This window comes from Nelumbo nucifera, chromosome 2 (assembly GCF_055504915.1).
Source record: "Nelumbo nucifera cultivar China Antique chromosome 2, China Antique-T2T, whole genome shotgun sequence".
NCBI lineage: Eukaryota > Viridiplantae > Streptophyta > Magnoliopsida > Proteales > Nelumbonaceae > Nelumbo > Nelumbo nucifera.
In genome coordinates, this window is record NC_142650.1 from 53,791,615 (window position 1) to 53,806,265 (window position 14,651).

The following is a 14,651-nucleotide window of genomic DNA, read 5'->3' on the forward strand; positions in this document are numbered from 1 at the left end:
GCGCGAAGTGGATATGGCGCTGGTGTCGAGGTCGGGGTACGTATTCCGGATCATCCACCGGCTTAGCTTGAAACCCCTCCTGTAGGAGTCCACCATCGGATCATCGAAATCCGGCGAAGCAATGTAATCACTGACAGCTTTCTTCTTCGCGTCCTCGATGCCTTGAGAGAAGATCTGAGTCCTCTCCCTGATATCCTCCTGAAGATACTCGACCTGGTGCTCCAGATCCAGCTTTAATTCCGCCATATGCTTCACCACCACACCCATGGCCTCGGCATCTCTCTGCGACCTCACCCGCCTAGACCGCGCGCGGCGAGCATCAGCCTCAGCAGCACGAGCATTCTCCTCCGCAGCTCGCGCCTGCCTCGAGCATCTCTCCACCTGGTTCGCCAAGGCGTGATTGGAAGAGTTCACCTATCAAAGGAAAATGGGATCAAAGGAACGAATAGAAGAATAAAAGCCGAACTCTAAAGAAGGGAGCACTTACCACCATGGCATGAGTAACAGCACGACAGGCCACTTGGTGCAGAGGCAGCTCGGTCCGCGCTGCAACTTCCTCGGGAAACATCGCCTCCTTACTCCGTTGAAGAGCATGAACAGGCGACAGCACGCTCCTGAAGTCCCCCGGGGCCTCCGAGCCCGACGGCCCAGCTCGCGTATGGGCAGACTCGGAGTAGGCGGGAGCCCCCGTGTGTGTGGTTTCGGCATAAGGAGCCCCCGCCAGCTCCTGCATAGGAGGAACCATCTCGGGCTCCTCTGCCAAATAATCCGGCACCTCGGGCTCCGCACCCTGGGATGGCTCGGCGCGAGCTCGCTTAGCCACCCGTTTCCTCCTCTTCATGCCCTGGAACAAGTGCCCACCTCGGGTCCCTCGAGAGTCCATCGTACCTGCGAAAAGGAGTTCGGCATCAGTAAGACACGTAAAAGAAGAGCAAGACAGGATCACTAGGGAAAGAACCTACCCGAACTCAGGCCCGCAGCAATAAGCTTGGCCTCCGTTAGATACCATTGACAATCCAGCCTAAGCCGCGCCCATTGCCGGAGGCCCTTCGCCGTCTCCTTATCAAGTGTGATGCTGGAATCGGGAGCGGCCATCCCCCAGCCGGTCTGTAACGGCCACCCCAGCGCACTTCGTACCCCGAAATAGTCCCGCTTCCACGCCGGGACCTTATTGGGGAGTTCGTGTAAGAGCTTGAAGCCCGGTTGAGGAGACAGGTAGTATGCCCGCCTACGCCCAGGAAGGGGACCCGCTTGTTTTTTCAGCATTAAATAGATGAGAAAATCTCCAGATCCAAAGGAAAGTTCTCGTCACAAAATAAGGAGATCGTCCCCACTAAATTTCTAATAGAGTTCGGGTGAAGCTGGCCGACCGTCACACCGAAGTGGTTTAGAACCTCGACGAGAAGAGGATGAAGGGCAGTCACAGCCCCGCAGCAAGCTGTTCCCAGAAAATCATGATCTCATTAGGACCATGTTCCCAAGGGAAGCTGCCTGTAGGGATGAAGTAACCGTGCTCCCCGGGCAAGTCGTAGTAGTCTACGAGGGATTGAAGTTCCTCAGGCGTCATGTTCAAAGGGCCGAACTGATCTATAACCCGGCCACGACGGGAGGTGGACGCCGACCTACCCGAAGCACCTCGGGCTGTAGGCCCGACCCCTTCCTCAGGACCTACATCGGGCTCACTTGAACTACCGGGGGACGCAAACTGGTTCGTAGAACCTACATCAGACCCGCTTGAACAGTCAGAACCCTCCAAACTAGACATCGGGAAACGGAACGGGATTCCAAAAGCACTCACCCGGGAAGAAGACTGAAGCAGACCACGAAAGCTCGAACAAGCAAGGAACCTGGGACGCGAGCTGAAAAGCCTGGACGCGAGCTCAAGATGTACAACAGTAGCAAGGACGGGAGGCCCCCCCGCGCGCTATTTATATCCACAGCGGCCGGAAAGCGACAACCCATATCGAAGCCAATCCGACGGCCCACAACCGCGGTAAACCGCACGTCTTCCAAAACCAATCAACGCACGTCTCTCCGAAACCAACGAAGCGTCGCGCACGTCTTGTCAGATGACAGGTGTCGGCACGCGTCTTCCCGAAACTGACGGGGTGTCGGCGCACGTCTCCTTGCAATAAAAGCGTCTGCAGCGCAACTCCCGAACAACTGCCGTCACGACTCCCAAACGCGCGCCCTTTTTTGAAAATCAAATTAGAGCAAGCGCGCTCAGCACGGACCAAAACCCTCCTGCTACCTTGCAAACTCCCCGCTCCAAGACGGGACCTTTGTCGCAGGGAGTGGGGGGCAATTGATGGAGGGGAATTTGGCCCGACCTCGCAGTTACCCGACACGTGGCAGAAACAAGCAACTCGGGACAGTAGAGCGCCCGATGCAAGCTCCGAGAGCAAAGTCCAAGCTCGCTACTGAGCCCGAACTCCAGACCGCCCTACTAGGAGCCCGAGCTCCCCACCAAGGGCTCGAGCTCCCCGCCAAGAGCCCGAGCTCCCTACCACGAGTACCGAGCTCCCTGTTAAGAGCCCGAGCTCCCTACCACGAGTACCGAGCTCCCTACTGGGAGTCCAAGCTCTCTATTAAGAGCTCGAGCTGCCTGCCAAGAGCCCGAGCTCCCTACCACGAGTCCGAGCTCCCTGATAAGAGCCCGAGCTCCCCGCCAAGAGCCCGAGCTCCCTACCAAGAGCCCGAGCTCCCTATTTAAGAACTTGGAGCTCCCTACTGAGAACCCGAGCTCCCTACAAGGAGCACAAACTATATTGGGCCCCAAGCCTCGCAAAGCTGTGACCCGAGTTGGCCCGTGGCAGCTCGGAACACTCCCCAAACCGAACTCAAGACATCTCGCTCACTCCCAACACTTCGCCTCCGAAACACCAGGCTGATCAAACGTACCTGACGCCAGGGACGTCCGTATCCAAGGGCGACGCACCTGACTGATTTGGGATCTGACGCCTGACAGCCGCACTTCAAACGGCTTCCTGCTACCGCCACCTGCAACCGTCGTCACTAGCCGCAGAGACGGCTCCGACAAAAGGAACAGTGGCGGTTCTGTCCGGCCAGAGGAAATGACATCCGAACTAGCAGGAGTTCAGAAGTAATCATGCCCGATCTGACGGAAGCCTGGAAGTGAGTGCGCGAGGTGGTTATAAAAGGCTCCTACCCCCCAGGAACGAGGTATGCTAACTTTTGCGCTATCTGGTTTATCTTGCCTTTGAAGGATTCTAACTTGAGCTTCGGAGCCCTTACGCCGGGTTCTCCCCGGAGCTTCTCTTCTCCTTCCGTTTCAGGTCCTTGTTACTCAGTTTAGAGGCAAGATCATTGACAGCTAAGACCGGCCAGATTGTGCATCATCACATGTATATGAGCCTTGTCCTTCAGCTATTAAGTGCTCATTTGGGAGGGTCTTTAGTCTTTACATTGCAGGCTTTTCTTTTCTTTTTTGTTATTATATGAAACAAGGCCCACCCAAAAAGCATATAAGCAATGCTTATGTTTGGTGAAATTTCAGAGAGCCCAAGACCCAAGTGAGTAATTTTGAGTCCCTCCATTGAAGCTTATTTTAGTGGCTTCTTCAAAGAAACAATAAAAAATTTAAGTCATTCCACTCAGCCACTTCAGCAAATATGAGAGTATCGGACCCATGCACCCCTCCCACCCAAATAAATGAAGGGAACAAAATTTAGATTGCCCACAATTCCATAGCCAATTCAATGAGCGATAAATCAAGTAAACATGAGAAAAAGTAAATATAAAGTTAGAATTATTTCAAATAGCTAGGATTTCCATATGCTCTCTCTTTCAAAACCTAACCATTATCGTGGATTAATTGTCTTTGAATTGTCATCAAGTCAGTATACTGGTTGTAGATGTTATTGTCCACCTTCCAATTATCTTACCAACTCAACTCACCATTTATATTAAATGATGTTAACACGAGTATATGATTCGCTACCTTCAACAGAATTGACATTTTTGAACTTACTACAAAGCCACCCTTTTCTTAAAAATTGTTTATAATCAACCAAGTGTACGTCTTTATCACAAATAGAATCGATCGAGATGAAGCAGATGAATAAGGTTAAACAAACTTCACATATACATGTACCAAATACCAAGTTCCTGGTTGGCTCGCATTTTGACCTACCTCTTTCGTCTTTTTCTAATCCCATATATCACATTCAATTCAATACATTTAGTTGGAATTATTCCCCAAAGAGTATCTGTGACTCACTCAATGTCAAGCGCATGAGTACTTCATCGTCATCTACATGAATCCTATTTTACCATTTTGTTCCATGAGCATTTTAAGTCATTTAATTTCTTACTATTTCGATGGAATTCGAATACTTCTATCTTAAAAATTCAGTAAAACCGAATCGAATTATTTAATCAATTAGTACCAGAATTGAACGTCTATTTCATATGTTTTGGATTTTAGGTAATTTTTTATGGAGGATTTTTGGTGTGAGGGCTACTTTTCATCTCCGTTCAAACAAGTAGGTGGGTTAAACAATTGATGAGTTGAAATTCTTGAGTCCAACTACCGACACAATCAGTCTCCTTTGACATTGATTTCACGTATCTATAAACTTGATTTATGAGTTGGCATTACTCGAGATGATCCTAACAGGTCCAACGATTTAGTGAAGAACTCATCTAACTCCATTGCTTTTCTGTGCTTTAGATTAACTATTCAACAATTTAGCTTCATCTTTTCCGTTGTCTCCCTTAATTCCTTTGATACATTCAGTTGAAATAGATGGAAACTATTTAAAGAAGTCTGGTTTTAATATGGTAAAGCTTTTGATAACTGTTACTGTATTTATGCATGGTAATGGTAGAGGTTGAAATGAGAGGAATTCCCAATTTGCTCACTGGGTCAGTACTTTTACTTTTTACCCATCATCTCATTTGGACTGAAAAGTAAAAACCATCGATTAATGGGGGCATCCGAGGGCCTTCACTGGGTGGGTCACCGAGTCATCCACTAAAGGCTAAACCATCCGATCCGGTCGGGGTCTGACAAAGTAATCCATTTGTACCCGGCTACATCCTAATGCAAACTTCAAAATTCATGCATATAGAGAGTGTAGACCTCTGGTTGTACTTCTCCAGGTTCAATTTTAAATTGAGCATAGAGTTAAGGAGTCAACTGGGTAATGGCCTAGATAGAGTCTGGAGTCAATTAATCTGGGCTAATAGAGTCCCTAAACTCCATGGGTTTTCGAGTCGGCCAAGTTGGAATATGGTCATAAAATCCCAATAATCAAAATCTGTTGATTGTAGGGTTTGGCAATCAATTTTGTAGGTTATAAGTCACAAGAATGGTGGAGTCCGGATGATTGAGTTGAGCATGTGCAGGTGGTCTATAGGCCAAGGCAAAGCAACCCTTTTGAGCATAGACCATAGGGACCTATATATATCCATCAAATATTTCATAGTTGGTAGCTCGGCTGTCACCCAGATTTAAAGAAAACAAAAGCAAAAAAGAGATACCTGATTCAATGATCACTGTAAGATGGTTGGTTGGTTTGGTCATTGACAAAAGTATGGTGTGGAACTCTGTGAACTGTGAACATGAGAACAAGCTAAATTATACATATAAATAGCTTTCCATTTAGGGGAATGAAGGGGAGCGGAGGCACTGTGATCTACTGATCTGTGAACGAAAAGAGATGTATTGACTATTGAGTGCCCAACCCGGTGCCACATCCACCCATTCCAATAGATATTTCCCATCTTTTGGGTCCCACTCCCTCCCAGTATCTATCTGATATAACCTGGACCGTTCTGATACTGTGCATGCTAGAGACTAGAGAGTGTGGACTAGAGCATGCTGCGAGTCATTTATGTGTGTGTGGAGTAAGTGGATGAGCTGAGGTGGAAGAAAGGAAGGAACTGGGAAGGATAGAGGGGGCCAATGGGCCAATGTTGTAGAGCAACGATGCAACATATTCCGAATTTTTTCTACCTGAATTTATTAAAAAGGTTAAGGGTCAATTTCCTATCGTTAATCATTACTTCTCCACTAAACTAAAGACCTAATTCCTAAACCAATTCTCAGCTTCATCTTTCTTTTTGTATCGTCAATATGATATCCACAAGGCCAATATATATATATATATATATTGAGAGAGAGAGAGAGTAATTGAGAAAAGAAAACAAGGTGAAGAAGAAGAGGGAGTGAAAGTGCGTTTGATTGGGAAGACCGGAAGAGACGTGAGGAGGGACCGGGCCGAGTGCGCGACCCTCACCCAGCAGACAAATCCCGTTTCAACGGGGAAACGTGGGGTTTTGTTTGGCATAATTCTTACATCTCTCAACGTTTTCCCTTTCCTCCCCCACTTTTAACTACCCCTATTTCCCAGCAATTATATCCCACCACATTCTCCGTGCCCCCCCACCCCATTAAAACTTTACGATCAACAGTTACAATAATCGCTGTTTTGACTCGTGCATTTGATTAATTTCCCCCTTCAATAGATACAGTACGTGACTCGCCCGCATCCAACGGTCAGAAAAGAAAAAGGAATATTCTTTGGATTTGGAGCAAGAAATAAGTGGGATGGCCGCCTGGCAATTGGCAAAAGCCAAATAGTCTCGGAGCCTGCCGGTGTTAACTTTAAAAGCGTGCAACAGGTTAAGTGGCGGGACCTGCTTGGCTCGGCTTAAGCGGACAACGCTTAAGCAAGCTGCGCCGGATTAACGTGTAAATTAAAGTAAAGAAAAGGGAGTTATTAGATAGAAAAAAAAAAAGTGTAAATCATAAATGGGCCTCTCCTCTTTTCCGGCTGGGGTGTGGGTGGGTTAGGCGGCCCATGATGCACGACCCATCACCTCTCCCTCTCGTGTCTGGATTCTAGACATGGCGACAGTTAAGAGGTTGATGGAGTCTCGGTTCAATTAAAATTCATTTTACGAGGAAAATATAATACAAATATATAGTAATGGTTTTTTATTTTTATTTAAATCCACGGCAATTAATTGGAAAATTAAAATTTGAGTGAAATTTGGATCTGAACGTTGCTTTTTAAAAGGATGCTTTATAGTTAGAGAACAAGAGGCATGAAGAAGAAAAGAGAGTGAATGAATTGAAGATCTCTGGTTGCCACTGTTACAAATCAAATATATATACAAAAATTACATAGACTAACAGAAGAAAGGGAGAGATTTTAAATTCTTCATTAAATTTTGTCGGAACCGTTTGGAGCGGTCTTGGCCTATAAAAGCAGCTTTGGGTTTTCCATTTCTCTTTATACCGATCAGAACAACGTCCTTTTCGCCAGATCTTGATTCTCCCAAAAAACGAACCCCGAATCGAATCGGAAGGAAACTGGGTTTCGTCTTCGTTACCAACACTTGGCTTCCTCTTCTTCTCTCTACTGTGTATGTAGCTTCTTGTAGGTAGTCGACTAGAAATTTAAAAAGAGTATAATATATACATAGTCAGTCGAGCAGAAAAAAAAAAAAAAGTCTTTTTCCTCTTCTGTCTTTCTGCAAACCTTGACGAAACGGTCTGTTTTATCTTTCTGATTCGACACTTCACCCTTCCTTCTTGGTTTTCGGCACTGCCGACCTCTGCAAATAAAGTTGCATTTAAGTGGGGTTTCCGGCCGAGTTATTCCAGACTGGTAGTGTTTGACAGGGGTGAGAGATTGGAGCTGGCAATTTGTTTTGTAATAATTAGCGTGCATTAAAGCTTCTCTGCAATTGTAACTTCTCTGTGCATTCTGTGACACTTGTTGGAAACTAGCTGTCTCAAGTCTCAACCCGACTTGAACAAAAAGGTTTGCTTCGCCCATATATAGGAAGGGAGAAAGAAAAGCGACGGATTACCGCGCAGACGGGCCTCTTCCGTTTCTTTCTCCAATTACATAACCGAAAGAGACCTCACGAACAAGGTAACACACTGAGATTGCCGGATTGGGTCTCTCCTTCCTCGTCTGGTTCGTCTAAAACATTGTTGAAATCGTTTTCAGATCTTTCTCTAAAGCTCTCCCTTTTTTTATGATTCTCTTTTTCTCTTTCTTGTTTGTTGTTTCTTTGTGAAAGCTGTAATTTAGGAGGAACGGAATTTCTTTTGTTGGATCCTCGTTTTTATAATATCCGCTTTCGTTTTCTGGGGTTTAATCTAATATTTTGTCTCTTTTACTGTCCGTTTCTATGATTCAGATCTAGACGGAATTGATCTCCGTCGTTGGGAAATAAGGGAAAAATGTTGCCACAGAAGCAAGCCGAAGAAGCGATTGTCTCCAACTTTAACGAAACGGAGCATGAAGGAAAGGAGGAGGAGAAGACAGATCAGTCCATGTTTAGCGTGAAGAGCTTCCTCTGGCATGGCGGCTCCGTTTATGACGCCTGGTTCAGTTGCGCTTCGAATCAAGTAAAACCCACAAAGACCCAGATAATAAAAATGAATTCCATTAGCTCCTTTTCTCAATCTTGTCTGAGGAAATTCAATCTTGCCTTTCATTACAGGTAGCTCAGGTGCTGTTAACGCTGCCATACTCGTTCTCTCAGCTGGGAATGCTCTCAGGCATATTATTCCAGATATTCTACGGCCTCGTCGGTAGCTGGACTGCTTATCTGATCAGCGTCCTATACATTGAGTACCGAAGTAGAAAGGAGAAGGAGAATGTGAACTTTAAGAACCATGTGATACAGGTAACCTTCCAAAATAACATATCAAAGGAGAAAAAAAAAATCAGGAGTTGCAGAAAATTCATACTTCGCCTTCTTAATTAATTCCACTAAAGCGCATACCCACTTGACTACCGTTTGTCATTTCAGTGGTTCGAAGTGCTTGACGGATTACTGGGTCCATACTGGAAAGCTGTGGGACTGGCCTTCAACTGTACATTTCTCCTCTTTGGGTCCGTTATACAGTTAATAGCTTGCGCAAGGTGAGTTTTTTCTGTTTTCGTTTCTTTTGCACGGTTCCAAAAGCCCAACAAAGAACAAGAGCGCTGAATTGATTAGCTGATTTATGGTGGGTTCGATGATGAGAGCAGCAACATATATTACATTAACGACCGACTGGATAAGAGGACATGGACGTACATCTTCGGAGCTTGTTGTGCGACGACGGTGTTCATACCTTCCTTCCACAACTACCGGATTTGGTCTTTTCTAGGGCTCGGGATGACCACTTACACCGCCTGGTATCTGGCTATTGCCGCTTTCGTTCATGGCCAGGTAAAAAAACAAACAGAAAAGAGTATTCTTTTTTAATCTGCTGTACGCATTGCCTTGTCTTTTCTTTCCTTGCAAAAAAATGCTTTTTCCTCTTCTTTTTTTTAAGCGTTTCCCTTTGTTCTTATTTGTGCAGAGTTCTGATATCTGAAGTTGCAGTTTTTAGTAGTTGTAGCCATCTTTGATAGTGTGAGAGCTTCGCTTTTGTTTTACAGGTTGAAGGCGTGAAACACAGTGGTCCGCAGAAGCTGGTTCTGTATTTCACCGGAGCCACCAATATCCTCTACACTTTCGGCGGTCACGCTGTCACTGTGTAAGTCTACGCGGTTTGGGAGATGAGAGACTAGAAATCATTATTCTTGTTGAGAGAGAAGAATTACATTCTCTCTTCTTTTCAGATCGCTTCTATTTGCAGCTTTTGCTGCCCCATTGGGGGCTTTGAGAAGGACATACATTATTATGGGAAATCTGCTTTTCCATTTCATGACGATTCTACCCTCCTCCGCTTGGCTCAAAATATCCAATTTCTGCCATCTGAGTCATCTGACCAAGGAGGGAGACACTGTGTTTCCGTCTCGGGATAATTGGTTTTATTTGAAGGGTCAATTTGGGCATTTCGTAGGATTAAAAATTTTATTAACTCCGTAATCATATGATTAGTAGTCAAATAAATATAAAAATAGGAGAATCGCAACTCTTTCCCGAGTAAGACGAATTCTATTACCACTCCTGCTACTTGTAGTGGGAAGTGGTACTGTGTAGAGTCCTAGAGAGAGAGGTATAGTCCTTGTAAAAAGCACCAACAAAAAACATTATTAATTTCTTCTTTTTTTTTATTCTGAAATAAATAAAATTGCAGGGAAATCATGCATGCGATGTGGAAGCCACAGAAATTCAAGTACATCTATCTACTGGCGACGCTTTATGTATACACGCTAACACTTCCGTCAGCTTCCGCCGTCTACTGGGCCTTCGGCGACCAGCTACTGAACCACTCTAATGCATTGTCTCTGCTTCCCCGAACGGGTTGGCGTGACGCTGCCGTTATCTTGATGCTCATTCACCAGGTGCGCTTCAATTCACATTGTTTATGTTTTGGGTTGGGTTGTATTTTGAAAGTACTTGATGGTCGAATTTACAAAAGACTGCCGTTTGTAGCTAATTCATCGTATTTGATGTGGAAACAATACTCTACTACAGTTCATAACGTTTGGGTTCGCATGTACGCCGTTGTATTTCGTGTGGGAGAAGGTGATAGGGATGCACGACACCAAGAGTATATGCTTGAGGGCTCTGGCCAGGCTGCCGGTGGTCATCCCCATCTGGTTCTTGGCCATCATCTTCCCCTTCTTCGGTCCCATCAACTCCGCCGTCGGTGCTCTCTTGGTCAGCTTCACCGTCTACATCATCCCTGCCATGGCTCATATGCTCACCTACAGAAAGGCCTCCGCCCGGCAGGTATATATGAATAAATTAGTTATTTTTGACTCTCCCACAGGCCACAGTCACACCTGACACCACTCACTTATGTTTGTATTCTTCTTGGGGCATTTTGGTAATTGGAGGCCGTCCGAGTGAGAGTCCACTCTCTTTGATTCTTTCTCCATCAATTCATCTTCCGGGACCGGGAGGAAGGATTGGCTTTGGCTGGAGTGGGCCAGCCCGGAGCCGTCATGAGTCATGACTGATGAGTGATGAATGGAACTGGAAGTCTGGAAGATAGTTTGACTCTCACAGACACAGAGTCGGTAGTTGATTTGATAAGCCGCACTTGGGCAGGTGGGATCCACTACCTTAGTTCCCATTTTTCTAGTACCAGAAATGATACCCCGGAAAATCCGATCAAATCACGGCCGTTGACGTATACAATTATCAGATACGGGTTTGTGTATTTACACCGCTTCCAAACGCAGCCACTCCCGGTCAGGTGTGACACATTCGTCAAAACTCGAAAGAGCAGGCGAATCCTTGATTTGCATTGCGAGGATCGCGGTTTTCAAATAATAATTTGTGTGGTACTGCACTGGTGCTAGACGTCTACAGTACTACTGTTTTCAGTCGGAAAATACCGAAAGTAACCCCCCCTTGTTTTCTTCCCTTTGACGCTTTGGAATTGGAGGCATGTTTGTTTATGGTCATAGGCTCGTAGGAGCATTTAAAGCTTTTTGGATATTGGGGCATTATGGGAGATTGGGAGGGGGGAAGGTGGACTGTCCATCTCATCCTTTTAGAGTTTAGGCTCTGGGATTAGCTGGCGAGGGGACTCGTTGAGTTGTATCTACATCACGAGTCTAATGTGTCATTTTTTCAAACTTCAACTCGGAAAGAGATGCGCTCCCCATTTCTATTTGGGATTCTCCTTTTTTAACCCAACTGAAAATGAGTAATCCGTTTTCATACGACGACAGTTTGGGGAGTTTTCTTGTGCTAACACAAATTTCTTGTCTTAATGGGTTTGGTGCAGAATGCGGCAGAGAAGCCTCCGTTCTTCTTCCCGAGCTGGACGGGTATGTACATAGTGAACATCTTCATCGTTGTTTGGGTCCTCGTCGTGGGCTTCGGTTTCGGTGGGTGGGCTAGCATGAGCAACTTCGTCAAACAAGTTGACAACTTCGGCCTATTTGCCAAGTGCTACCAGTGCGCCAAGCCCCCACCGGTCGCTCCAGCTCCCTCCTCCTCCTCCTCACATCACTGAGCTCCAAGCCTCTAACCGTGTCGAGGAAACAACCACTCGTGCTAAAAACAGAGAACACAAAAACGAAGATGATACTAAAAATTGCAACAGCAGCCCAAAATCCATGTTTCCTTGTATTATATACATTGGGGAGAAGCAAAATTTCTTCCAAGATGTGGTGTGCTGGTTTTCTTTCCGCTTGCGCTTCCGCACCCTTTTTGGTTATTATTTAATTAGCAAGATAGATAGTGTAGTGATGAATGATTCCCGGTGTCAAAGTATTGGTAGGTACTACAGCTCAAAATATATTTTGGTCCTTTATTTCTCTATAATACATATATCTTTCTCATAATATAAAAATTGGGCTTTGTTATTATGGAAGTTTTGAAACTCATAATTTCGATTCCCGGTGTCAAATGCAACGTGGCATGGTCATAGTGGTTGAAATGAACTTCCTATTAAATGACCCCTTTTGAGTCTTTCTATTGGGAAGGGACTCACTGGATATGGGCCAATCTTCACATGGGTTGCACGTCGGTCCAATTCGTGATCACGTGCCCCACTTCCTCTCTCATATTCTCTACTCACATGTCATTAAATACTTGTATGAACATGAAGCCCAATATATTTTATCATTAAAATCATTCGTGCTATCTTAACTAAATATTATCTGGTGGAGTCGATTTCCTTGTAAAATGTTTCAATCCTTTGACCTCTTCTCATATTCTTGTTTTCTTGTATTACTGTTCCACATGAGCTTGGGTTGGGGATAATCAGATTTACTACTACGAGCATTTCCCTAGATGGGCTGAAAAATCAACCTCATTGATGAAATTCTTTTGGGTTTTGATCTTTACCATCATCACCAGTCAGCAATGGAAAATCCTTTTAATTAGTAGTTCACAAATGTTGAGATAAAAAATAAAGAAACCTTTTCCTTAACCCTCCATAAGCATGAGTTGTAATTTGTAAATTATGTGGATTAAATTTTGCCCTATTTTCTTCCTCCTCACAAGCTGAATCAATAAACTCAACCGATTTATTTGGTTTGTGAGGATTTGAGCAAAAAATCTATTTGACGCTTTTTGTTTCTGGGACTGTACCATCATCCTGGTTGTCTGACTGAGTTTTTATTGCCGCAGTTGCGACCTTAGGCTTCTATTGCTCTTTAGAAAGACCACGGTTTGCCTTAGTATTCTTCCTCGTCATTTAAAGTTCAACTTTTTAGGTGGGAGTTAATGAATTTAGTATCCCCCTGAGAGTTTAAACTTAAATTCATAAATCTATATTTAGATTGAAGGCCCCTGTTTGGACCATCCATCTTACACAGTATTGTATTCTGACTTCTGAGTTGATGGGATTTGGTCTTTTACTTTAATACCCCACTAGCCATTCCACGGAGAGCCTAGGTTCCACAGATTTAATCTAACACCTATATTTGGAGGAATGCCCACTGACCATCTTAATTACCATGACACCCACATTACACATGCAACAATTTTCCTCTAGATTTTTGCTTCTTACCCCATCTCTCTCTCTCTCACACACACACACATTTGTGTATACATTGATTGTACCCATACCCATGCCCCTGCCTTGTAACTACAACCTAAAACAGTTAGTTTGAATTATAACCAGACAAAATTATCCATTTATCCATCAATTTTTTTTTAAAAAAAAAGGAGCAAGAAGTTACAATGCATTTGTTTTCTTGATTTAAAGCCCATTTTCGTTTTTTTTTTCAAAATTTTCTATACGTTACTTTATTCAATCATGAATTTTTGGGTGTTAATTTGAAGGGCATGAATCCAAATATTTTAAGTTAAAATAGAAGACAATGGGTTTAAGTTGCTTTTGACATCAATGGCAGGGATGCAGTGAGATCAATGCAAAATTGAGAAATACACAAAATCAGTAAAATAAAATAAACTTATTCTTTTTCCGACTAGCTGTTCATCCCCATTCCCCAGTATATTCTCAATTTGTTTATACGTACTTAGAGTAATGGCTAGTGCACTTGTCATACAGACTGTGTGATTATATATTAGATGATGCTAATTGAATATGGTAGTACAGGAGCTCCAAGTCGTCCGATCCGGGGACCACAACATTGGAATTGTTTAGCCGTCCCCCACAATGAATAGACTGGAGTCGTGGTCCTTATTATATTAAATTATGTACTAGGCAATCACATCAGTGGGCCTTGTTAGCAAAGGATCAAGGGCCCATCAACCCAAACAAGAAAAATGAAGAAAGTTAAAAACTATATGGTTCTGGATATGCCCTTTTTTTAACAGAATGGCGACACCGTGTGTGGGCATAGTGATGTGTCCTTCTGGTGGGAGGCATTTGCCTTCGTCCAATCTCTGTCTCTAATGCAAATGATCAAACTCAACTATGCATTCCAGCGTTACAAATTAAAAAAGTATTCTACTCTTTTTTTCTCTCTCTTTTTCCTTTCTTTTTTAGGTCCCCAAAGCAAGAAAGCTTTTATGGGTTTTCCCTTGTATGTATGCTTCTAAGTGTCGTTTACTGCTTTGGTCCCCATCTTGAGGTGTGGTTCTTTATTGTAGCAGAGTGTAGGAAAGCTTGCTTCCTTGCCCCCAAGCTGCTTTGTACTTGCCACAAGCTGGTTGGAAGCGACCCATGTTTGCATCATCACTTGTTTGTGCTGAACCCCGGTTCTGGTACTTGGAATCAATTGCTTTTTATAGTGTAGAGCTGAAATTATTTGTGCAGGGCCTAAATTATCTTATGGCATCAAAAGCTAATGTTT

At 44.3% G+C, this 14,651-nt stretch overlaps 1 protein-coding gene across 3 annotated transcripts; it reads left to right on the forward strand.

The window, feature by feature from the left end:
* Positions 1 to 7,067: 7,067 nt before the first annotated feature.
* LOC104601235 (auxin transporter-like protein 2) lies at positions 7,068 to 12,256 on the forward strand. 3 transcript variants are annotated; one of them, XM_010264504.3, is made up of 9 exons: positions 7,068 to 7,910; positions 8,182 to 8,392; positions 8,488 to 8,673; positions 8,800 to 8,912; positions 9,021 to 9,204; positions 9,417 to 9,514; positions 10,061 to 10,268; positions 10,402 to 10,659; positions 11,666 to 12,256. In XM_010264504.3, the coding sequence occupies exons 2-9, from the start codon at positions 8,225 to 8,227 to the stop codon at positions 11,894 to 11,896; spliced, it is 1,446 nt and encodes a 481-aa protein (XP_010262806.1). In that variant the 5' UTR covers positions 7,068 to 7,910; positions 8,182 to 8,224; the 3' UTR covers positions 11,897 to 12,256. The 3 variants fall into 3 exon arrangements, with proteins under 3 accessions (XP_010262806.1, XP_010262807.1, XP_088754233.1); XM_010264505.3 differs by having other exon boundaries at positions 7,261 to 7,395; XM_088898107.1 differs by having other exon boundaries at positions 7,848 to 7,955.
* Positions 12,257 to 14,651: the final 2,395 nt, after the last annotated feature.